The sequence below is a fragment of the Melopsittacus undulatus genome, chromosome 4, assembly GCF_012275295.1.
Source record: "Melopsittacus undulatus isolate bMelUnd1 chromosome 4, bMelUnd1.mat.Z, whole genome shotgun sequence".
Lineage (NCBI taxonomy): Eukaryota > Metazoa > Chordata > Aves > Psittaciformes > Psittaculidae > Melopsittacus > Melopsittacus undulatus.
The window spans coordinates 46,193,658-46,217,180 of NC_047530.1; the positions used below are offsets into that span (position 1 = coordinate 46,193,658).

The 23,523-nt window shown below is 38.1% G+C and overlaps 1 protein-coding gene across 1 annotated transcript in view; it reads right to left on the minus strand.

Moving 5' to 3' along the window:
* Nucleotides 1-1,027: 1,027 nt before the first annotated feature.
* Nucleotides 1,028-23,523, minus strand: part of GPR176 (G protein-coupled receptor 176) — a 41,373-nt gene continuing 18,877 nt past the window's right edge. Inside the window, exons 2-3 of the mRNA XM_005149270.3 lie at nucleotides 5,439-5,691; nucleotides 1,028-3,812 (exon numbers count right to left, since the gene is read on the minus strand). Coding sequence (XP_005149327.1) covers nucleotides 2,705-3,812; nucleotides 5,439-5,691 — 1,361 coding nt within the window. The 3' untranslated portion in view covers nucleotides 1,028-2,704. The remainder of the gene's footprint in view (nucleotides 3,813-5,438; nucleotides 5,692-23,523) is intronic.

Consider the following 23,523-nt stretch of genomic DNA (forward strand, 5'->3'; position numbering starts at 1 on the left):
AGAATATTTTGCAGTAGAAATCATTAGAACAAAAGACAGTAGTAATGCTTCGATTTGCCACTGTCTTGGATGAAGTTAAAAAAAAAAAATCAAACTCTACAAGTCAAATATTCCATCTTGCAGAAAAAGCCTCCTGAATTACTGTCTTCTATGAGAATTTATTATGAGGATTTATTATGAATTTTACACAGCTTTTTTTTTAAGCAAAGATGTGGTTTTGTGGGTTTTTTGGTGTTTTGTTTTTGGTTTTTTTTTCTACTTCCCTTTAACATTCATACGGATAAAATGTTGAAAGAGGGACTAAAAATATTCCCAAATAGTTTTTCAGGTATGGAAAACCACCTCCGTTTATTTCAAAAGGTTTCTATATCTTGAGATACGATTTGCTAAAAATAAAAAAAGAAACCTGCCCAAGAAAACCAACTAACCAAAAAAAAAACCACCAAAAAAAATAATTTTTTATATGTCTTCTTTGAAAGAAAAAGGTATTTCTGGCTCAGCAGTCAAAAACCACCACAAACTCCTTGCTTTATAAATAGGATAAAACTAACTTCTATGCTGTTTCACTCTGAATTTATCACTGGCATTTCTCATTCACCACTGAGAGTTGAAAAGGAGAAAACTAAGTTTGCTTTCTCCAAAGGAGTTCAGATCTGACAACTCCTACTCTACTTTTGAGGTTTTTTGAATGGCATCTGTTCTTTCATTACGCTTTGGCAGAACAAACACTCCATTAAACAACTTTTTAACACTTAAAATATATCTGCTATGGTACTTTCTCTACCTCCGCCACAGCAGGAACACCTTTTCCGTGAATATTTCTACTGCCTGATTTCAGGCAAGCTATGTCTGCCTTCTCATCTCTGTATCTAAGAGGAAGGGCAGCTGGGATGCCCACCACCCATCTGGGCCCACTGAAGACTCCTCCTCACTCCCAAGCTGAGAAGTTCTTTAACTAGCAAGAAGTGAAGTGCACTGAAAACAGAGGAAATAGAAGAAAAACAGCATTTACACAGCAATTTATGATTTTTTTTCTTTAAATACAATTTTATTAAAACATTTACTTTTAATACCTTGTAGAAATCCACCACCCTGGAGACATGAGAAGCTGCTGACTTTCTTCAAACCAAAGGAAGAACAGGTATTTCTCCAAATCCTGCTTCAGCAGAATTTTTTCTCATTTTTAACAATGACAGGCTGGATTTAGTAAGTTACTGTGAACTTGGCAAGATTTTTCACTTTGTCCTTTTAAAAATACGCTTTAAAGAAAACTACTTTCATAAACAGACACTACAGATAAAGGGTCAGCATGCACCAAGGGGCTAAAATACAGGAAAACCACAAGGACGTTACTAGATTGTGCTTTTAAGAAACTACTCGGAGACACAACAGTGAACACAGATAAGAAGGAAAGACTACTCGCAACTGAACAAGGGTTAAAATGCCAGGGATATAACAATTTCAGGTCATCTGTCAGCAGATTGATACAGTTTAAAATTCACATTCAGCATAAACGAGACAATATGCCTGTGATGATATGGGACAAGCTACAGTACAATGCCTGAACTCTCCTAGAAAGCTGGTGTGCTGATGGTGTGACTCTGACTCAGGAATTGGGCACCAGATTTGAAAGTCTCTTTTTAATACACTGGATGATCTACACTGTGAGACAAGTGGGGTTGGTATCTACATCTGTGGAGACAGAAGAAAAACCTCCTAGCCTCTGACAGTGGTGAGAAACGACATTAATAAGCCTTGCCTCTTGGGGTCTGATATCAGCTTCCTTACTCGGCAGTTCAGTATAAGGCTACTAGCACTTCTGACCTGTTTCTTTCATTACTAGCCTTCCTGTAAGAAAACAGCAGAGTGCACCAGCAGATGAGTCTACACAAAGGTTGACAGTTTGGTTACTTACACAATACATATATTACACTGTTGGGACATTCGCATATGTCCTTTATCACAGGATCAAAGTGTTTTATTTATGCCCTTGGCACATGCATATTTGTTTACTGGAGTCAGGATTTTGTCTCGCATGGTCACCAATCCAGTTTTTATTTAAAACTACAAGACCATATGCTTTTCTATTTGGGTATTTTGGGCTGTGTGGAAGGGTTTTTTAGGCAAAAAAAAGAGTGCAAATACTTGGTAACTAATTTGTACAAAAGGTCATGTGAGTTTTATTTTTAACACTGATTTAAGAAATGGGCTTAATAGAAAACAGATGTACTCAATAGTCCATCTTACTTCATTGATGAAATGTGCAAAACCTTGCTTTGTCTATTTACAGCAGGTTAGGACTTACCCATTTTGCATCTGTCTTCTGCTCCCTACAGCCTTTCCTATGAAGCTACTTTGACACAGCCCATTTTAATACAACACGAGGCTTCCCAGCAAACTGCCACTATTTTCATTTTTTGGCCATACAAAGCTTTCCCAAAGCCATATGTACTTTTTGAAAGTTAATCAGGCAGGTATCATTGGAGGGTTTTCACAGACTAAGAACCACCATCTCTCGATATATTATTTTCATGAAAACATTAATAAGGAACACTTGCATGGTTTTTTTCCCTTTGTTTGTTTAAATTATATTTGGCACAAACAAAAAATCAGCCTGTAACAAATTTCAGCATAACAAAGATCCATGGGATCACATATACAACAGAAGGTGACATTCCTCTGTCACTTAAAGCTACTGCTCTTACTAAGAATCCACCTTGGGAAAGATACTGACTTTATTGTTTCTGCTGATTTTTCTTTCTGCTTTACACTTCGGCTGTTTTGTCTGGATTAGCTCTTCAGGGGTATTCCCCAGAGGAGGCAGGAGTCGCTTCTTACTGTTTCGGTTTTCTGAGAGCCACTGGGGAGGCAGCTCAAAGGGTCCAAAACCAAACTGCATGGAATACTTGTCATTTACCGTATCAGCTTCTGTGGCCACAGCCGGCGCCACCTGAGCTGTAGAGTCTGCAATTGTCTGTGGTATAAATCTGTGAACCAAAGTCTCTCCTACCTCTATACTGGTGGTAGGAATTTCCTTCTGTTCCAAGTCACCAGCATCAATAGCTTTGGTCTCATTCTCCTCATCTTCTGTTGGCTTAAATATTTGTTGTTGCCCGATATGAAACATCTCCAGAAGCTGACTTCCTGAACGGACACTGGGCTCCAGATTAGCATCTGCAAAACCACCTGAGCTGACAATATTTCTCCTGCTATACCTTTGGTGCAGTTGTACTAGTGTCCCCACTAAGCACTTTCGTACTGATTTGTTCACAGTTAAAAATAACAAAGGATTGGCCAGCAAAGAGACCTTGGGTAACCAGATGGCAGTGAGAAACAAGAAGACTGAAATATCTGAAACATTGAGTATGGTGCGGTAAATCACCAAAGTTACATAGGGGACACTGCAGAAAATAAATATCATAACCATGGAAAGCAGCATGGCATGAAGCTCAGCTTCTCGCTGGGAGGCATAAGGGATAGAAATTGTATTCTGAGGGGTCCTTAATGCAGCTATGATGACTTTTTTCTTCTGGCTGGCACTCAGTGCCCTGCGAATAAGAATCATAAAGAGAAATACCACAGCCACTGGTACAATCACTGTGGTGATGTTATAGATGATGACATATATCAGGTGGCCAAGGGAGTAACTCCAAGATTCAGAACAGGTGGACATGGCATAAATATCAGACACGTTGGTTACAGCAAATACTGGAATGCTAGCCACTATTGCATGGGCCCAGATATAGATAACCATGTCTCGGGATTTTGCATCAGATATTTTTCTTTCCAGAGGGTATAAAACAGAGTAGTACCTGTCAAAAAACAAAATAAAATAAAATTACAACTGATTCAATGCAAAAGGTGAAATCTGTAATGAGCATAATGCTTAGGGGAAGCTTCTCAGGAGCTGTCTGAGCAAAATACCCCAAAACCCTAACTGGGTTGCCAACTAACTACCTGCTTATGAGTAAAAAATAAAGAACAAAAAGAGAATGCCTTTGCAGGCCTGTTTGTGGAAAAGAAGTGAATAGTCAGACTTCAGGATCACATTATGGTGGCAAACGATTCTTTCAGTAAGTGGAACTGTATCACTTCAGCTGATGCATTTGAACATTATTCTGAAGCTTTCATTATTTACTTGTAAACTGCACAGTATATTGCACACAGCACAAAATCTCAGAAAATGTGATGGAGGCATAGGTATGTTGCATTGAAAGGTCATACTCATGGTTAATTTGAAAGCCTGCTTTATAACAGATTTTTTCCTCTGGTTATTTGGAAAAAGCTGTTGGTCACAAATTACACGTACCCCTCTACTGGAAGTAAAATGGGGTTTTGTTCTGCAGAAGCTCTGTAGGGCAAGGCCCTGAGCAAAAGACCAGTCAAACACTGAACATCCTGTGTGCATTAAAACATGCACTTCAGATTTCAGACGCTGCTTCATTGCTTGCTTACTACTGTAGACTTCTAAGCTCGCAGAATTTTCGTGACAAACCTACCCTTTTACAGTTACCATTAGAAGCAGAAGCAGTTTGTGCTTTTTGTGAGTAAGACTGTAATTTTTACTGGTGAAGGGCAAATGGTACACTATTCCAGTGCCAACACTGGTATGCATTACAGAGAGTGATACTGCATTTATCAAGGCATTAACATTCAAGTAAGAGACATACCACTTTATTAGGTATAGAGTTTAGTCTGGTAGAGCTAATGTATCAGGTGGTGAGACACAGTAACAGACTAACAATAATTTTATCTAACATGTATAAATGCACTGGTTCAGTAATGTAAACTGTATTAAACCAGTACCTACCTTTCCTTAAAAATATCTTACTGTCACTGACAAGATGGTAGAGCTATTCATTTAGGTGTAATAAGTGACTGCTAATAATAATAAGCAAACTGAACTGAATCCAAAAACTTAGACAATCCAAAGGGCCACTTTTGATTTAGACTGATCTTCTACATACAAATCCTCTCAGAATTAATTCTGATTGTATTAATACTGGGGGATTTTTTTAAACAAATCTATATTTGAAATTTGAAATAGATAAGACAATCTACCTCAGGCATTGGTAAATTATTCTAACAGGCAATGGCTTTCAACTTCCACAGTCAAAAACACACCTTATCTGTAGTCTGAAGTTGTTTACTTTCAAGTTCCATTACTGAACAAAAATTATCAACAAGAAAAAAAAAGATAAAAACTTCTCTGAAGACAAATCTATAGACTCAAAGTCCTTTTGAATTGTTCAGAGATATCAGAGTAAACTGAAAAATAAAGGGTTTGATGTTACAGAGAAAAATATGCCAATATGCTCTAGAAAGAAGCTGCACACTGTGAGAAAAGCACTCAAAGATCAATATGAAAGATATAAAAGGGTTTCAAAGGGAGAAATAAGACAGAAAAATCAAGGATCCTGGCAAATTTTCTCTCTTACCTGTCAAGAGCAATGGCTGGAAAACTAAGGATGGTCACTGAGCAGAAGACTTTATGCAGAAACTTGGCAATTCTGCAGAAGAGCATCGTATAGATCCACCAGCAGCAGTGTGGACTGGCACTAAGAGCAATGTCAAAAGGCACACAGACTAGGCTGGCACAGATCCCCGAGCAGGCCAAATTCTTAATGAGTCTGTTTGTTACAGACTTAAGTACTGATGTTCTGCAAGTTGACCACAGCACCATGATGTTACCTGTGAGTAGAGACAGGAAAGATAAAGCAAAAATAAAAATCATAGAATCATAGAATACTTAGACTTGGAAAAGACCTTAAGATCATCTAGTTCCAACTCAAACAAACAAGCAACGAACCAACCCCTTCCACCCCCAAACCCAACAATAATTTTTACAGTTCTGAATGTTCCCTAGTACTGCAAACAAAAATACTTGTTTGGAGTTTGCCAGGAGTCACTGATTTGAACCATCACACTGCTCAGACTAAACAGCCTGTAATGACTAGTGGCTTTATAATTCAGATGACTGAAAACAATTATTCCTCATCTATATCTTCCCATCTTCTAGTGATGAACGAATTAGGGAATTTCAGAGGAAAATGCTTATATAGGATATCCAAAGCACGCTTTTAGGTGCTTATGTTAACTCCAGCATTAAATGAGCCATCCTGAATATTTGAATATATATATTTGCTAAAGTTTTCATATTTTCTAACTAGTGCATAAGTCTTTTTAAAAGATAAAAATACACTGTAAGTAAATGTAAAGGTAACTGAAACATAAATTAGTTTTAATCTGTTTGTCTCTGTGCTCTGTAATTGCATCACAGCAGCTTGCTTTTTCCACTGGCCATTTCAGTGACACAGATGGGCCTGTGTGAAACCACATCCAGAAGAATTTTGTCCTTTTTTATTCCCCCAGGAGTTTTTCTATATACAAAATGATCTGCAATTAAACAAATGGGGCAGGCAAAAAAAAAAGAAAAAAAAAACACTTAATGCACATAACTTCACAAAAATAAACACAGAAGGCAACTCACTTTTGGATATTCAAGCCCTACACATTTGTTTCAAATAGGGTGAACGGCTGACTGTGAAGCAAAAGCACAGAGAAAAGTCAAATATACACAGTGAGAGAAAACAGCATCTTAAGCTGCTGAATGAGATATGAAAAAGCAGCTGCAGTCCCCCCTACTTCTCTCTGACACTACCATTTTTTGGCTTGATTTTTCCTGTAACCAATAAAAACCCCCACGTAAAATGCCAACAAGGTCATATTCTTGTTCACGTGGCTGACATGTATACCAAATGGCAAGTACTAAGAAATACCAGAAAGTCAAGTTCTTGGTAAAACAGTGCACCACTTCAATAGAAGCATGCAGCATTAACTTCAAAATCCACCTCACATACCTGCTATTTCAGTCTGCAGTTCTTGAATTCGGAATTCAACTTTCTATATACTGTGTTGTGTCTTAGGCAAATTTCTTTTTGGTAGCTGACAAAATATTGAGTTATGCATTTAGTATCTGATGTGTGTGAATGGAATCATCATCTGGTTTTGGCAAGTGCTTTGGGCTTGACAATGTATTTCACAGGCAGTATTTAATCAGTTATATTTAAAGCTTCCTAAGTTGCTAGGTGATATTCAGTCAACCAACCACTTGCTTTCAAGAATATCTCTAACTTTCCAGTTATTACAGAAATATTTCTCACATATGTTATTACAATGCCCTGGAATAGGGGAGGAGCTGGGTTGGGTTTTTTTTTTGTTTGTTTGGTTTGGGTTTTAACTTGAATCTTTCATCTGGTTTGAATTACACTGACTTTGTAACCCTACTTCCAAAGGAAGTTTCACCTCCATTAGAATGAATATAAATGAAGAATAGAAAAATAAAAGAAATAATACACTTTTTCATTAATACTTCAGAAGCTGCTAGAGAACTCCTGAGGGTATTCTTCAGGGTCCTACAGAGGAGTTGCATTCAAGACTACAGATTTTCAACTGCTGAATTACTTCTACAAATTACATCATATTATCATTTGTATATCAGAGTCACAAGGAAATGAAATTAGCCCTGGTGCTGACTAATCCTAAATAGAAGTGGAAAGAATGAAGTGTAAAATAGAAATACTAGTTCTAAAATGAGGAAGAATTCCTTAGACACAATAAAGTCAGAGCCTGAAAGGCAAAGAACAGATTAGCAGGGAGAACTGTCCACTTGAAAATTAGTGAGTGAATATCTCTCAGGGAAACATTACTTTTCTATTTGCAACTATGAGTAACTTGATGAACCAGATCAGCTTCAATATAGATTGGTAAATCTTTCTGCTGATGCCTTCAAATCAAATATTTCCCTCCATGCATCTCAAAGCCAACCTACTCAGAGAAAAAAAATTACACCAGAAACTTGCACAGCATTAAAAATATTGAGAAGCTTCAGAACATAACTGCATGCATTTCCCATTTTGTTGCTTCTCACCTCTCCCCAGCAACTCCTTTCCATGGAAAGCGATAATGACATTCCAGGCAACAAGGTAATTCAACAAGCATTATAGCAATTGCACTGTGAATCTCTTCACAATGTCTAGAAGCACTTTTCTGTTCTGTATGTATTAGTCATTCACTATTGATCCTGTGAAAGACACTACTCTAAAACCAGTATCCACCTTGACTTAAAACTGTACTAGAGGCTGCTGCACACTCCTACAGTGGGCAAAACTGCAATTTTCTACTATGAGTTAGTTTCTGAGATATTTCTGCTTGATAACTACTTTAGAGCTACATAACCTTGGATTCAAACTTCATAACGGGATTGTACTGGTTAGCTGGGAGGCATCCAGGCAAAGCTGGAGTGAACAAGCAGCTGGAAAACATACCATCTTGCTGTTTCCTTGAAGTCAATACTGCCCGGGACAGGAGTGTCACTTATAATTGATCACATGTGACAAAGCATATCCCATATTTATTGTACAGAATCCCACAACTAAAAAAGATGGAAGTGTTTTCATTTAGAAAGGAAAAGCATATTTTTGGTCTTCTCAGAGAATGAGCTATGTGTACATAAAATGCTTACTACACCTGATTTTAGTTGACAAACTTACCAGCACACAGACTGAGTGAGCAGGAGGTAAGTATGCACCTTCTCTGTGCAAAATTCTTAGGCTAAAAGAGAGGAGTAACTCTTTCCGTGTTTAAAGCCTGCCAAACAAGTTTAAACAGAGTTCATTTTATCCTCTTCTATTACTGTAACTATCAACATTCAATAAAATCTCCACGTACTATACACCAATTCCACTGTATTCAGATTTGAAATGATGGTTGTTGCCAGTCATGCCCTACTGTTAATTGAAAGGTATCACAGATAAGCGGCCATACAGTACATGAAGTTGCATAGAAGTACACCAAGAAAGTAAACACAAAGGTCCACGCACAAGCATGCTTCTAACATTTGTAGTGTTTCACATTCCCTGTATCTGCAAGGAATAACATTGTCTGAGCATGAAATGTTATTAGAATACATTAGTCTGATTCAAAGCAGCAAAAAATACTTCTGCTTCTCTTTCAAGTTGTACTCTCCTTGGATTTTACTGCCTGACACAAAGTATTGACGCAGGCATCAACAGGTGAGCTAGTTTTGAAATACTAGCTCTTAGCAGTAATTTTAATAACATGAAAGATTCTTAATAACACTTCTAACAAACAGAAGGACAATCCCCATGGAAACCAGAGACAGTTACTTAAAACAAATACATTTGCCATGAAATCATCAGGGACAAAAAAAAAAAAAAAGGAAGAAGAAATAAGCTCTTTGTTGATTAACAAATGGAACCCAATCCATTAGCTGCGTTTGACATACATCTTACATTTTTGTTAACATTAATTGAATGTTAATGTAATTGAATCAAAACAAAGTCCACATTCTAGCAAAATACTCCTTGCAGCTTGCTTTCCTCTGCTGATTCCTCTCCAACCCAGAGTGGGGTTCTCAGGATCCAGCCATCTTCCCAGCAAAGAGCCTCTGCCCACCCAACCCACATTTCATGCAGGGTTACAGGAAGAAAGCGGCAGATCTCTTTCTAACAAAACAACACAGGAAGCAATGAAAAAGGTTAGGAACAGGGCCATTAAAATAAAAAATTAACTGAAAAAGTCACAGCATGATGAACTGGAAAAACTTCCCTTGTTGAAACACCAGGATGATTACATTCCCAACCTTCAAACTTTCTTTCGTATTGTTTTCTGAGGTATTTTAAGGAAGGTTTTTTTCCACTGAATTTACTATGCTAAGAGACAAATCTCACTCAAAAAGTGGTTCACTGGAAATATTTTTGGCAACCCCTGGTAGGTAGCTACCAAATATCCTTCTTATGTTAAAATGTATGTTGTTTACTTATTCATCTCCAGAGGGAACAGGGATCTATCAGGATATATGTTGGCTTACACAGCTGGAAAAGAAGTCTAACTTTATGACAGAATGGTTGAGGGTGGAAGGGACCTCTAAAGATCATCTGGACCAAACCCCTGTTCAAGCAAGACCAAATTCTTGTAATTCTTTATAATTCTTGTATATTTTAGTTTTTTAAAAAAGTATAGTAATCAGACTGTCAGAATTGCTTTTACAGATGAAAATTAGAATGTCCTGAAACCATATCTAGCTTTTTTTTTACATTTGAGCTGCCAGTGTCAAAATTCAGGGATAAAAAGAGAGGGCAATAACTTAATTTGGGATTTTTTAACATATTTATTTCCTTTTCAATTTGTGCACATGTACAACCAGAAGTTTTGCATCCAAGACAAAGTGTCTGATGCAAGAGAACTACGTTGGAACAAGGTCTGCTGTATACCAAACTTTTTTTTTTCCTCTTCATAAAACAGGTGATCTCCTTAATTTTAAAATTATATTTCTAACTGCTATTCTTGGAATTCCGAATCACATGTTCCTACTTCGATTGCAAGTATCAATTTAGAACTGTACTTTGTAAAAGACTTATCAACGTGGCGCTCTGATCACCAGACTTGGCTCTACTGAACTGCATCCAAGCACAAATTTGCTCAGTACAGAGTAGTTAGTTCCAAAGCATTTCAGTACAGATGTAAATTATACTGGATTTTTACAGTGTTTATTTAGTGTGTTTCTGCTCCCAGGTTACACAGTATAGTTACACAGTAGAAGAGATTTGAGGGAAGGAGTTAGTTCATAGCATCTTAGTCCCAAAAAATGAACGTAAGATTTCCTTGTAAAAACAGGCAAGTCACTGACTTTTGTTGCGATATTGCCTAGGATTGCCAAGTTTTCAATACTGCAGTATTGCCAAGGCCAACACCTCCCTAAACAATCCACAGACAGCAGCTACTCTGCCTTGTTGTGAAGATGGCATAAAGTTAGGAAACATATTTGAAGAAATTTAAAATTGTTCTTACAACAAGCATAACTTGTGTGCTAGGGTGGTATTTGTAATGTCAAAATCACTTCAGTAAATAATTATTAATATAATGCCATTTCTGACTCTTTTTTAGTGTTGCCCTTAGTACTTTATATATTTATTGTCTGTGGGCAGATTCTAAATTAATTGCATCATGCTAAAGTCTAGGATAGCCATTTGCATTTCTCTTACATATGCCTACTGAAGGGAGATAAAAAAGTGCTGCACTGGTAATTCTCCACTTCTTCATATCCTCTGCCACATTTTCCCAACTCACTTTTTGTACTTATTGTCCCATTAAACAGACGTGATTTCTGGGCAGCAACAATAATTTCCTCCCTTTTGATAAACTACTGTCCTTCAACAGCCACCATGACCATTTCAGCCAATCAAGAAACAACCCAACCCACTTACTTTGCTCAAGTACAGTCAACCTACCTGAATTCCTTGCCTCTATTTTAAAATGGATATCCTCAAAGAACCTGAAACTCTTTAGGCTCCTCAGAAGGAAAATGTTTAAAGAATATTGTGTCTGCAACTTCATTACCTTGGACTGCTCCCATGTCAGGAAAACATGACAAATGTATAGCATTACCTTTGAAACCTAAGCTAGGAAATTTAAAAAAAAACTGAAAAAAAAAGAATGTCCAGATTTACTGCCCTATCCATCAGAGGAATACAAAACTTTTTAAAGTTATTAACTTTTTGAATCATAGTACCTAAGGGACCAGCTTGTTTCACTTATTGTGAAAATATAACCAAAAAATTTTAAACCCAAGGACTTTACATGACCCTCATGACATGAGGACCAATGTTTTTACCTCCTCTACAGAGGAAGGAAATAGAAATAAAGGAAATACAGAACAGCTAAAAACACTGGATATCATCATCAATGTACATGAAATCATTAGCAGATGTACTAGATCCCACATCATCTTTGCCAAGCAGGTATCACATCTAGTGAATCATCTAGCCTTTCTTACATGAGGCTTTGTGCCAGTCACTCTTAGAGAGCAAATGTGACATTGTTACTAGAACACTACAAGTCTTGAGATGCAAGTGAAAGCAGGTATTTTTTCTGAACAGCCAGTCTGTCACTGTTCATCATCCCTGGTAACAGCTCTTGTCCCTCTGATTTATAAGGAACTCAGAAAAGGGCCATGTTGAACCTGTATGTCATTAAATGATTGAGGTCTTGCAACAGTACCACATCTTACACAAGATGATGCCAAGCAACACAGCAATTAACTTGAGCTCCCCTGTTGTGGTGCTTAACATAACTGTAAACAGCAGTCAACACAGGGAGCAAGCACATTTAAGATTTGTTTTTAAATAACAATGCTCTCTACTGATACATCTTTGTAGCCAGCCTGTAGCCGTGTCTGTTGGTAGCATTCCTAAGTACATCCAGGCACCTCTCTTCAGATGGTCCTTTTTATCTGACTTTGCCCGTATGTGCCTGCAGTCCATATGCAGGCACCCTGGTGCAGCCACCGAGCTGTGACTTTTCATGCTGCAGATGCAGCTCAACCTTGCTTTGTTTACAAGGCCAGCCTCACTCCCTAATAGTTTCTTCCAGCAGAAACCTGCAGGACCTTGAACCTCCCTGCATGACAAGCCAAGGTCAGATCCAGGAGGACAGTGACAGTTTTGCACACCTGAGGCTGTGGAAAAACATCTTTTAAAGCAACTCCAGCATTTGGATAGGGCTGCAAGCTGCTCCAGCACCCACAACACACAGGAACAACCCTCCAGCTTCCCCTCTGGACAAGATGACCCCCTATGCTGTTCAGAGCCTTACTACCCCCTGCCTTCACCCTCCCATCTGTACAAAATGCTACCAGATCAGAACGTAACACAGACACGGCTCAACAACATCGTTCTTATGAAAATTATTTTTTCTGTATCCAATACTTTCCCAGTTGTTTGCTTAAGATATTAAGACAAAACTCAAAAGAAATTAGTTGCTGTAGCATAGTGGATATGTGAGATCTATGCTGTCTAATAGTATATAACCAACTGGACAATTTGATTAAATTACTGGGTAGCTGATTTTCCCTGGTTTATTTATTGAGGAAAAAAGCAGAAATACACTCAATTTTAAATGAATGATACTTAATGGAGGAGCACAAGCCTGTGGTAATTACTAGTACTTGGAAGACAGACTGTATTTTCCTTGGTAACTGAGGCTATCTTGCTGCACTCATGATTAAAAAAATAATTCCTACCCATTAGCACCAATTTTCATCCTCCATTGAAGCCAAAATTACAGAGTTTGTAGCTGAAAGACACCATAGTAACAGCTGTTTCATAGAGCAGAAATTATTTTCTGGCCTACCCCACAGCCTTGTCACTTTCTTTTTTTTGCTTTATACAGCTAAGAAAGATCTGATATAATTTCTGCATCGGTTTGCCTGTGCTTCCCTTTCTCCGAAGTGCAAGGTTATCAGAAACAAAATTACATTCTCCATATAGTTTTGCCTTGCAGTCATTTACCAGGCCACCAGCTGGGTGTACTGGATCTTGATTCTTTACACACAGATGTCTTCAGGCAGAAATTACATATGTTTAATACATCCTGTGCAGAGGGATTAATTACATTATATTTAGAAACAAGCTTTTTTCCCCTCCCTCCACAGCTGACTGTAATGAATGGTTCGCTCCACTCCTCCCAGCCCTGTGAAAGGACTCAAACACTTGCTAGGAAGAAGAATGTACTGGGGACTCTGACACACTTCCGAATCACCATGAGCTCTAAACTGAAAATAAAAATAAAACTCTGGATGACCCTAAATAAAATACTTTTCCTTTTTAACATCACATGAAAAATATTCTATTTACCAGAGTGAGGCATTTCACTGAAGAAATACGTATTTACAGAACAAACTGATTTGTTCCAAATTGCCAAAGGGAACAGATAAATTCCCATGGGATACCTCAGGGCAAGCAAAGTGCTTCACTGTCAAGATCACAGTGAGATTTCTGACCTGACTGAATGTTGGGTTTGTGTTGGGTTTGGGTCTGTGTTTTGGGGTTGTTTTTTTCCTTAAAACACATAGAGCCCTGAAGTAAAATGTGAGATTTTGTTGATCAAGCATTTCATTTACAAAAATTATTTTTGACTGAGATTCTTGTTAAATTTCTTTTTCTCTCATTTTTCTACAGTCCCCATCTACAACAGAACTCCACTGCAGGACTTCTGTAGTCCTACTCTCCAGTCTGCTTTCTTTTACCCTTTTAATAGCCAAGCTTACTTTCCTTGTTCAAAATCCTCCCAGAAAGAGACACTGCTGTTCCCATGTCCATTCTCTGCAAGACAACAGTTAAAACCAGAACAGCATTTGGCTTAGTGAGATGGGCCACAGTCATTCATCTTTCAAGTGCCTCTACAAATATAACTATGAAAAGCTAATATTATTGCTTATGGCTTCTGTTTTATTTAAAAAAAGCCAGAAATTCAGCTTGATTGACATTTTTTATCTCCTCAGCAAGGCCAACGGGTAATAGGTTATCTGATCAGGACTGATGACTCAAAATCCAAAGAGAGACGTAAATGCCTGGGGCTGGCTGAAGAAAAGGGAACCAGATTCAGTTACACACACTGAAGAACTACTGAAATTCCTCTTGACCTTAAGAATAAGAGAAGTTTTATAAATTGTAGCTCTGGACACCCTCTAGCAACAAAACAGTTCTGAGGGTAAGGCATACTGTACAACCACGCAACATTCACCCCAAATACACTTCTGATGTGTGGAAAGAATTTTTAAGTTTTCCTTTAACTTTCCAAGAATCCAGGTGACTGCCCTAACGGAAATAAAGGTACCATGGTTGTTACTGTAAGTCTCCTTTTCATCCCTACTGTTAGAAATATAATTAGCCATCCATATTTGGACTTCATAAGTTGCTGGGCACCACAGAAGATACTCTATACTGAAACCTGCCATAACACTGCCAAAACTTTGCTGTATGTTTCCTTCACTAGCATGGGTTTGTGACCTAGTATGGGCTGATGATGGAGCCCTCCCCAACCATCCATATGCAGTATAAAATTTTCAACTTGTGTTTTGCTGATAGATGCAGCTAAAGACAATCTTTTGGCTGATACATGGATTTTTAGCTGTAGTAGCATATTAAATCAAACTGACTTCAATATGATTTTTCAACATGAAAAATTGCTATGGAGCTGGAACAACATGATCTAAAATTACCTCCTAGTTTTATTTTCCAAAATAAAATAAAAAAAAAATGTCATTGTCTACATATATATAAAATCTGATCAGGTTCTACCATGTATAAGCAATATGCATGTAAAAACTGAATGAGCCCAACACATGTAGCATACAACTTACTCTATAAAAGACAGTACCTGCCATCAGAAACATGAAAGAAAAACAATATATGCATATCCTATCTCTTCCACTGAAGAGGACCACAAATAGACAGTGATTTCTTAGACTGAGGCAAATCAGCAAGTGGATGTATTAAATCATTTACATCTTGCTGTGTTTTCCTATGCACATATACAAATACATGCTCATTAGCAAAGCTTTTCAGGGTTCTTGCATCTGTTCTCTGCAGTCATCTACAAAACAACATTTCTTGTTGTGATACAGACAATAAATTACAAATAACTGAGATGCTAGTTGCTGTGTCTTTGACCTCTGCTTATTACATTCAAACCACCTACTGCTACAAACTAAGGCATGTATTATTTATATGTCAGCAGCTGGCTTTTATATGCCTGTATTTCTCACCCACTTCTACCCTTTTGCTTTCCTAGAAAAACTGCCATGTCACAATGGTGGGAATGACACATTTGTGTAACTGCTCCTCTCTTGTACTGCATCATCCACAGTCAGCAGGTTAAAAAGTTTCAGATCTCTCTACCCCACATGGAAAAAAAAACAGAAAATAAAGACAATCCAGCAATTTCTCTTGGCTTCCACAAGGTAGCAACAAAAAAGTATACCAAAATTCTACGGCAATTTCAGCTTTGGAACTGAAAGGTATCCAGACAAAATCCTTCAGCTTTGTAACTCCATTGCCTGGATGCAAATTTTTTACTTTTAAGTAGAATCAGAGAATCATCAAATCACGTAGGCTGGAAAATGCCTTTAAGATCATCAAGTCCAACCATTACCCAGGACTGCCAAGTCCACCACTAAACCACATCACTGAGGGCCTCATCTACACAGTTCTTGAACACTTCCAGGGGCAGTGATGCTGCCACTTCCCTGAGCAGCCTATTCCAATGCCTGAGCATCCCATCGGTGAAGAAATTTTTCCCGGTATCTAGTCTAAACTTTCCCTGGCACAGCTTGAGGCCATTACCTCTTGTCCTACCATTTATTACTTGGGAGAAGAGACTGACCTCCACCCCACTACAACCTCCTTTCAGGTAGCTGTAGAGAGTGATAATGTCCCCCTGAGCCTTCTCTTCTCCAGGCTAAACAACCCCAGTTTCCTCAGCCGTTCCTCATCAGACTTGTGCTCCAGACTCTTCCCCAGCTTCATTGCCCTTTTCTGAACCCACCCCAGCACCTCAATGCCCTTCTTATATAGTTAGGTGCCCAGAACTGAACACAGTATTCAAGGTGCAGCCTCAACAGTGCCAAATACAGGGGGATGATCACTGGCCCTCCTGGCTATACTATTTCTGATACAGGCTGGGATGCTGTTGGCCTTCTTGGCTGCCAGGGCACAAGCTGGCTCATGTTCAGTCATCAATCAGCACCCTAGGTCCTTTTCCACTGAGCAGCTTTCCAGCCACTCTTCTCACCTCAAATAGCTAATCTTTCCCAGTTACACCACTCAGTCGGACAAAATAGATTATTTCCCTTCAGAAACCTTACCTTGCTTACATCCTTAGATCACAGTAACAATACTGCAGAGGTAGCTTTTATTTCACTGCTTATGTTCATTTGTATCAGCAATGACCAGAAAAGCTACTTAATAAATACATGCACTAATACAAAAGCAAAATCATTCCGCAACTAAAAAAAACACAGTTGTATTGTTTGGATTTGGAACGTACTTGGGTTGTTTTATTAAAGTAAGTACACATAAAACTAACATTGCAAACAAGCAAATCTCATTTAAAAAAATATGATAAATTAATTGCAGAAGAAAAAAACCCAAGAGAATTGTTAAAAAACAAGCAACAATATCGTAAATAGTGCACAAAGTCATGTAACGGAAATACTACAAAGTAGTTACCAACCTGTCAGAAAGTTCCAAGAGCAAACCATCAGTATGCTTATGCTAAGAATAAATAATAAAAGAATCTCAAGTACAAACTAAAGAATATGTACATGAGTTTTTCTCGTGTCAGTTCAATCTGAGTAGAGAATTTTATTAAAAAAACAAACAAACAAAACCCAACAAATTAAGAAAAAGGCATGACAAAAATTCTCTTTTCCTAAGAGACATTGCAATAAGCCATTCAGGTGTTAAAGTGCCAATGCAAGTATAAGTAATGCTTAATGAGGAAGCACTCAAATAACAGAACAATCTACAGTCAGAGGTTACCTCAACTCTCTGATTTTCCAGTCAGAGACAACTCATCAGCAATAACCATTTTAAACAGTTTGCTACCAGATGTGTACTGGGGAAAAAACACATTAGTCACTCTGTGAACTTTAAAGACAAGTTTAACATAAGCAAACAGAGGGCTTCCACACTGATGGTCATTCTGAATCGTTCAACTGTAATAACCTCTCTTTCATATTTTGGAAATTACATAAATACAGCAGGAAATATATCTTCCTATGTTCCAAATGTTCATTAAAATGTCTTAATTTTAGCAAATTAGCACACAGACTTCTTTCAGATTCTGTCCCATTTTCCTTATTCCCCCCTTTTTTCTTTTTTTTTGTTTTGTTTTTTGTTTTTTTTTTTTTTAAATTAAGATAATTATTACTGACAGACTGCAACACTGCAGTGCTCTCCAAGAAAAGGTACAACATTCTGCCCCGTTCTGCCAACCTACTCCTATGTATGGAAAAATCTGTGGATGCTCTGCAGCCATGATCCATTTGGATCTTTGTGCTAACACTGTAGGAGTGCCATGAACTATGACTCTGCTTTAAAAGCTTTAGTTTATGAGAAGTGCCTTCAGAAGAAGTCTCTTTTCTAAAAGAACAGCAGAAGAAGACTTCTTCAGTAAACAATCTTGGAATTAAAACAGTGGATGTTCCAGATTGAAAGTAAAGAAAGAAAAGCCCCAAAAGCCCACAGAATTTTACAGAGAGTCTACAACTGCCTCTGGAGCCTACTCAATAAAAAATTAACTTCAAAAATTAGCACTATAATGACGTAAAAAAAAAATCATTACTCATTTTACCATCGCTTGTGTGAGTAGCTCAACAAATCACAGCAGAACCTGCACACTAACAAGAGCAAGGGTATCCCACTTGTACCCTAAAGCAGAATTGCACAACATAACTCTTTCCCAATTCCTATAAAATTATTTTTACTGGAGATTAGTCAATTTTTTGTTCATGCCTCGGTGTTCCAACAGCAAATAAACAAAACACTCCTGGGATTTCAAGGATGGAAAAGTTAATTTACCACCTCAAGCTTTACCAGTAAAATATGTTAATGGATGTAGCTGACAGCTATTACGGTTAGATAAATATTTCACAGAGCATCTAGTGTATACATATATGTAAAAAACATTAATGCAATATTAATGTTTGAGTTGTACATACATTAATAATTACTGATGGTGAATTGCTGTTTAATGACCTTCTTATAAGTCTTAATCTGGCACTACAGAGCAGGAAATATCACCAGTATATCAATAACCTCCTCCGAATTTCAATGGTTAAACTAAATAATGCATCAGTTATTTCGTATTTAATTTGCAACATGTCTGGGTTTGGTTTTGTTTATTTTAAAGAAAAGCAACTCTCTTCCAGGCCACATATTTGGCCATGATTTCTGCCACATGGCTCATTACAATATTAACAGCAGTCATGTAGCTTTATTTTCTGCAATGTTTTGAAACCACATATCAGAATTGTGGAATAACCCAAAGGACAATTTCCATTCCTTGGAAATTAGAAGACTTAATTGGGAAGCTTCTGGGTTTGGGTGTTGGGTGTTTTTTTGTTTGTTTGTTTGTTTTTGGTTTTTTTTTTCTTTTGTGGGTTTTTTTTTGTCATTCCACTGATGTCAAGCTGCCTAATTCATAGAGATCAGTTGTTAAGTATTTCATAACTTGCTGAGATGACAGAGTTTCTGTAGGACATGCAAGGAGACCTACATTATCAATAAACCTACTTAGAAAAGCTAAAAACAAAACAAAATGCGAAATTGAGACCTGAAGCCATTTTTCATCCTTCAAGCAGGCCACTGTCAATTAATTTGGCTGTTCCAGCACTTACTTAGATGAACATGATCATAACACTACCTTATTGCTTTCTTGACCCTGCTAAAAAAGACAGGGAAAGCAGGACTTGCAGGTCATCTCTAATTCTCCCTGTTGTGAACAACTGAATGAAGGAGATGAGTATTCCTCTATTATTTCAATCCTCTCATCAGGTTAATAAGCAATGTCACCCATAGAAGAGGAAGTTATTTTTATTTCTCTGAAATACAAATGGAAAAAAAAGGAAGAGTACAAGAGACTACTCCCTCTATGCATGTCACATATGCCAAGTTCAAATACTACTGGGGGTATAAAAGTACAGTGTTAACATTTCAGAAGCACAAACTCAGGCATTGATCTGTATTGATCTGATCACTACTTTTAATCCTCTCTGCAACAAAGGACCTAGCCTGGGCTGCCAGCAGACCCTTGGCTGTGTCAACAGGACATTCCTCACATCACCTAACTACACCTTGGTGTGACCCGTGTTAAGATATGCCACTGCTCCTCTCTGCAGCCTGCCAGAGAAAACAGAAGGCATTATCTGGTTAAATTCTTATTTCCTTCATAGATCACATTTGGATGAACATCGAGAATACAATTACCGGATTCATACTGCTCTGAAAATACATAAAAACTGTAATTCAATGCAATTTACAATAAAATTATTCCCTTTCTTCTATTCTCACTTTTGTTTCATTAACTTACTATTTACCAGTTCCATGTTGCTGTGAAACTGAACCAATGTTGATGAAGAAATGCATGTCCACATACATATATTCCTGGGGTAATTTTTTTACTTCTAAGCATTCTTTATCAAATTAAAAAACATGAAGATTTACACAGCCTGTTTTCATGTTGTGTTTGGTGGCTACAGTAGATACTAGTGGCTATTGTTTCCTCTGAATACATCCTCTTCCTGCCAAGTGTTATACTTATAAACCTTATTCATTCAATTACTTACTAATTTTGCATTTTTTATGCTATTCAAATTGTTCAGGGTTTTTAAAAATGTATTGTCAGTACCTATTACTAAAGCTGTACTGGAGTAGCAATGTACCTTTCCTAGAACTGCTCTACAGATGAGGTCTTTGCATTTTTTCATAGGATGAAGCAAAAAACATAAAATCTAATCTCAAATTACCACTTCAGTGCGACAAATACCTACAACAACCACAGCTCTGCAAAGTAATGAGAGGCAAAGATGGTACAGGAGGCAACAGCTTTTACTAAACCAGCTACAAAGTGCAAGGTGGGGAGGAGAGAAAAGAGCAGTTTCAGGCTGAAGCCAGACCTCCCTTGGATATGAGAGTTGCTGATCTATATTATTATTTGTAAGGGCTCATTTTTATCTGGTTTAGCACAAACCTGGTAAGACATTTCTTACATTTACTGAAATGCAAGTAAACAAAATGCAAAATAAGAGTTAATGACAAATGTGAATACTAAGTAATCTTCAAATCTTCAGAGTTTTGTGACACTAATGATGCTGTCACTGTGACAAATGCTGCATTTAACACGGTAGTGTGTGTACAGCTCACCTGCTCATCTGGATGGAATAACAGTACTTAGCTACTTTCACAGGCACTTTCCAGAACATTTACCTAAAACCCCTTATTCACCTGCCTTTAAACTTAATTTTATCTATTTGGATTATCATTGCACTTGCTCCACGCGAAGCCTGCAATCATAGCAGGTGGAGGTAAAACTCCAGTGTAACTGCATTGTTTTGTTGCTTCGTACCAGTGGCAGGATCATCTGGAGCCCTCTGTATTGCTTTTTTGGGGACAAAACTGATTTACACTCTTGTGATCGTTAGCAAAAACTACAGTTTAAAAACAGAGGGGAACATACAACAATCAAGTATATTGGAGAAATCTCTCCTGTACTTCACTCGGCACCTTTCAAAATAAAATCTTGCCATATTTAGTGGGCCAAGAGAGACTTGGCTGAATAAAGGATAAGACACTGAAAATAAGCTAACTTGATTAAAAGCAACTTTTTTTTTCTTTTTACTCCAAAGATGAAAATTCACAAATTTATAGCTTTAATGATGTTTTCTAAAGAACAAAATTTCCTTTCTCATTAAAAACCTATATAAATGCAGACACATGTTATAACAGCACTCAAAATGCAGGCCAAAATTTCTTTTTTTAAATGCTTTAGGCCACTCCGAACTGCATTAATCTGCTGGAACAGATAACCTTACAAAATGAGCCCTCTCAGTATTGCAACACGCCATAAAGTTTGTCTAGCAACCTGATCTAGTGGAAGGTGTCCCTGCCCACAGCAGGGCAGTTGGAACCAGATGATCTTTAAGGTCTCTTCCAACCCAAACCATTCTGTAATTCAAACAGCCATGAGGAGTCTGGATGCTTGTTTCTTAAATTCCATCCATGACTTCAAACCTTTGGATGCAAAGGATGATAAAACACCACCATACTTTTCCACTCTTAAGTCCACACAGATGAGACAGAGCTGTCCCACTGCTACAGGCATGACATGAGTTTCCTAACACCTACTCATTTCATTAGGGACTGTAGTGATAGGACAAGGGATAATGGGTTAAAACTCAAAACGGGAAGTTTAGATTGGATATAAGGAAGAAGTTATTTACTGTTAGGGTGGTGAGGTACTGGAAGGGGTTGCCCAGGGAAGTTGCGAATGCTCCATCCCTGGCAGTGTTCAAGGCCAGGTTGAACAGAGCCTTGGGTGATATGGTTTAGTGGGAGGTGTTCCTGCCCATGGCAGGGGGTTGGAACTAGATGATCTTAAGGTCCTTTCCAACCCTAACTGTTCTATGATTTGTGCAGGGAAAACCAAAGCAAACACAACACTTTGTTACAGTTCTGAAGTCCATGTTGGACCCATAAAGTAAAACTCAGTTCCTGAATTCAGATGTTAAAAAAATATATAATTAAAAAAATCCAAGCTGCTGTCCTTATTACTAGCAGCAAACAAATAACAGGTTAGCCACTTACGAAGTCATATTCATAGATTTTTGAGCACCTTTTCTACTCTATTTGGAAAACACTTTGCTCTGGTGTCCAACTTTCCTATAAATCTTCCTATTAAAACATTCATGAAAAGTAACCAAGTCCTTTAGGATGAACTAGATCGATACATGCAAGAGCATACAACCTGGTATAACATCACATAGAATAGGGAGGCCATCAGATTTATTTACTTAAGATGGTGATTCATCCTAATAGGTGACAGTAAGTAAGGAAAATTTCTCTGTTCCAGACAGAACAAAATAAAGAATCTCCCTCTTTCCTGCTGAAACATTAATACACTGGGACTCGGAGAAACAACCCCATCTGCTTTTCTCCAGCACATACTCCTATGCAGAAAGAGCCTCTCCCAGTCCAAGACCCTTTCTCTCTGCACGTTGCTACAACATTGCTTCTTCTGTGCCACTTGTTATGCGGTGTAAGACTTTGCTTATTAGGTACAGAGCACAGAAGTCTTCCTCAGTCCTCAGCACGACAAGTAGTGATAAAGCAAAGCCCCACAGCAGGCACTGGCTTCCTTGCCCATGTACAGGAGGCTCAGCACCCACATTACCTCTCCAGCCCTGACGTGGTGGTACAGCTTGTGCCAACAGCTCCACAGAGTTGCTTTCTTTCACCAGCTACCAGAAGGTGAAAGATGCTGCAGAGAGCAAGGTATACTTTTCTCCCTGCTGTGCCTAAGTAACCAGAACAGGGAGAGGGAAGCATAGAACACATCTGATCACACTGGATGATGAATTTTCAGCAGGCTACCTACCACGCCTATCCCTTTTCTTAGCTTTTTAAGTGAGGATACAAACTAGGAAAGATTGGGCAAGAAAGGCAGAAAGCAGATCATCCTCTATCTGCCAGAAAGGTCTTCAGCAAAGTACCAACCACTGCCACTAACACTCAAAGGAGGATTACAGAAACACCACCACATAAGCATAATGTTAATCTTGCATGTGTGCTTTATACAATTATATGCTAAAGTAAATTTCACACCAGCTGACTATGAGGGCCTTAATGGTCCCTGCTGGTCATTCCTGGGAGCCCCAGCCCCTGCCCATGGCTCCAGGAGCTGCATTCAAACTATGACCTGGGCACACAGTCCTGGCATCAGTTGTGCTACATGTGCATGTGTCTCAGGTCTCTTAGGTGGATCTCAGACCTTTGTCACTTTACTTTCCAGATTTCCAGATTAAACATTGTGTGCTGCCATTTTCCTCCTCCTTAAAAGAGAGAACATTAAAAACATGCAAGCATCCCACAGAGGATCTACATA